This window comes from Hemiscyllium ocellatum, chromosome 17 (genome assembly GCF_020745735.1).
Source record: "Hemiscyllium ocellatum isolate sHemOce1 chromosome 17, sHemOce1.pat.X.cur, whole genome shotgun sequence".
NCBI classification, from domain to species: Eukaryota; Metazoa; Chordata; class Chondrichthyes; order Orectolobiformes; family Hemiscylliidae; genus Hemiscyllium; species Hemiscyllium ocellatum.
Genome location: NC_083417.1, coordinates 20,247,931 through 20,250,205, shown reverse-complemented (window position 1 = coordinate 20,250,205; position 2,275 = coordinate 20,247,931). Strand labels below are relative to the sequence as shown.

Here is a 2,275-nt window from a genome sequence, read left to right as displayed (position 1 = left end):
AAATATATAACAGACTATAAAAAATCTGTTCAGAATGTTGACTATTATTGACTATAGCATGTCAGTTTTGAAAGATCCTAATTCTTTTCATTGTCTCACAACATTTTCCTTTCTCTTTTCAGTTGTCTATCACCATGGAAACAGTGCAACTGGTGGACATTACACTACAGATGTCTTCCATATTGGTCTTAATGGCTGGCTGCGCATTGATGACCAGATAGTGAAAGTGATAAATCAATACCATGTTGTGAAGCCCTCTGCTGAACGTACAGCATACCTCCTGTACTATCGCCGAGTTGATCTGCTGTGAACTGTCACTGTACTGTTGCTCTAGCATCTCACCCTTCAGAGCACCAACTGTCAGATAAATCCTTCCCTCCCTCATTACAATTTTTCAAATCCACTCTCAGTAACTTCAGATTAAAGTTTAAATGGGGAAAAACCTGGGGACGTGCACCAGCAGCAAATCTTGTAGATTTACGTCTATGTGACATCTTTCATAACATTTTAACTTCATACAAATCAGTTGCTAATATTTTTGCTTTTGATAATAGGTAACACTTGAGCCCATGGTTTTGGGGGAGGGATAAGTGTTCCATTGTACTGAATGCTTTGGTGTTTTAATGAGAAAAACTTGCGTGTGTGATTACTGGGTGTTGAGCAGCAGTAGAATGCTGACAGTTTTTAAAAAAAAAGCTTAATGAAAATGCTTAAAACTGCACGTTACAAAATAACATGCAAATCCACATTTGAGGTTGAAATATTGAGACTGTGTAGATGGGTGATTGTAACCTTAATGCAGCTACTAAGACTTCTGATTGCAATTATGCTTCTGTGTACACAATTGAAACTTGATATAAAAAGAAAAGATGATTGATCTAATTCCATTAATGGTTCAGTCTGGCTTTGTTTACTTTGTGGTTTTGCTCTTCTCTCATTGTTGAAATGGAGCTGTAAACAATTTAGTGATATTTAGAGAAAATTGAGTTTATCACTCATCAGTTAATAAATTCATTTCAAGCTCTTTGAATAACTGTTTGGGCGTGAATTGGATGCAAGATCACAATGGTGCAAAGAAAGTTGACTTGAACAGTCTGTTTCAGCTTTCCCAGTATTGGTACCAGAAAATGGTTAAAAAAAATTTAAAACCCTCTGCAGTTCTAGAATTTCAAGATAGTTACCCATTCAAAACATTTAGACAAATCACCTTTTGATATTGTTTACGCAACCTTAATCGGACTGTAACTAAAACTTCCCTGTGAAATTTCACTGTAATTAAATGCTTTTTTGCTAATTATAACATTCTTACAAACTTGCAGTTAACTGACAACTCATTCCACTATTGATTGCCACACAGCCATTTTCGAGATCTTGCCAACTTATTCCCATACCAGTGGAATTGGTTGCTTGTTTGGGTCAATTAAATGTTACCACCTGTCCAATAAGCTAGTAGTAATCTCATCAAAAGTCCTCATCATTGCCATACTTTTGTCAGCTAACAGTTTGAATTAAAGTGCACCTGAATTTTAATGAACTGAGTTCTCACTACTGCCGTAAGAAATGTGTCTCAACTCATTAGGCTGTGGCAAATGTTTTTAGTTATTGGTTTGAGGATACCGGTTTCTGTTGGGATGGAGGGTAGCTGGTGCTGGGGACTTAGTCTCTGTTTTTTAAAAACTTCTTTCCATGTTTGGTTGCCAGGGATTGATAGACAGCTATCTGCAATTTTTGCTTGATGATCTGTTTAGTTCATGCATTCAAAGACTTATTTTCCCAATCTTTTTAATCCTTAACTTGTGCATTCCCTAATTAAAGACTTTCCCCAGTACCTTTTTAAGTTCTTTCTTAAATGACCAAACATGGCTGACATTTTAATGTGAGATATTTTCAGAGCTTTTTAAGAACTATACATACGTGGTAACCAAATGATTTGCTTTTAGATTCTGTGAACTTGATCTTGAGTTAATTTGTTGTCTTGCAGATGAAACTACCTTGAATAAAAGTCTATTACTATGAAATATTGCAACGTGTAATCTGTTTAACCAAGAAGTTTGCCCCATATTCTATTTGAATATTCATTTATGTAATATGCTTTATTTATCAAAATGATGGCAAAAATGGTTCCATATTTGCACAGTATCTGTTGCTTGCTATTTGAAGTTTTAATCCTGCATATGTTACAATAAATTCAGTTATAACGTTTTTTAACCATTTCTTGGTTAAAGTGTGTGGTTCATATCAAATTGAATAATATTAGAAGTTGTACCTAAGATAA

At 34.8% G+C, this 2,275-nt stretch overlaps 1 protein-coding gene across 1 annotated transcript in view; it reads left to right on the top strand.

The window, feature by feature from the left end:
- Positions 1-2,018, top strand: part of usp10 (ubiquitin specific peptidase 10) — a 67,238-nt gene extending 65,220 nt beyond the window's left edge. The window contains exon 14 of the mRNA XM_060837980.1: positions 123-2,018. Coding sequence (XP_060693963.1) covers positions 123-310 — 188 coding nt within the window. The 3' untranslated portion in view covers positions 311-2,018. The remainder of the gene's footprint in view (positions 1-122) is intronic.
- The last annotated feature ends 257 nt before the right edge of the window (positions 2,019-2,275 follow it).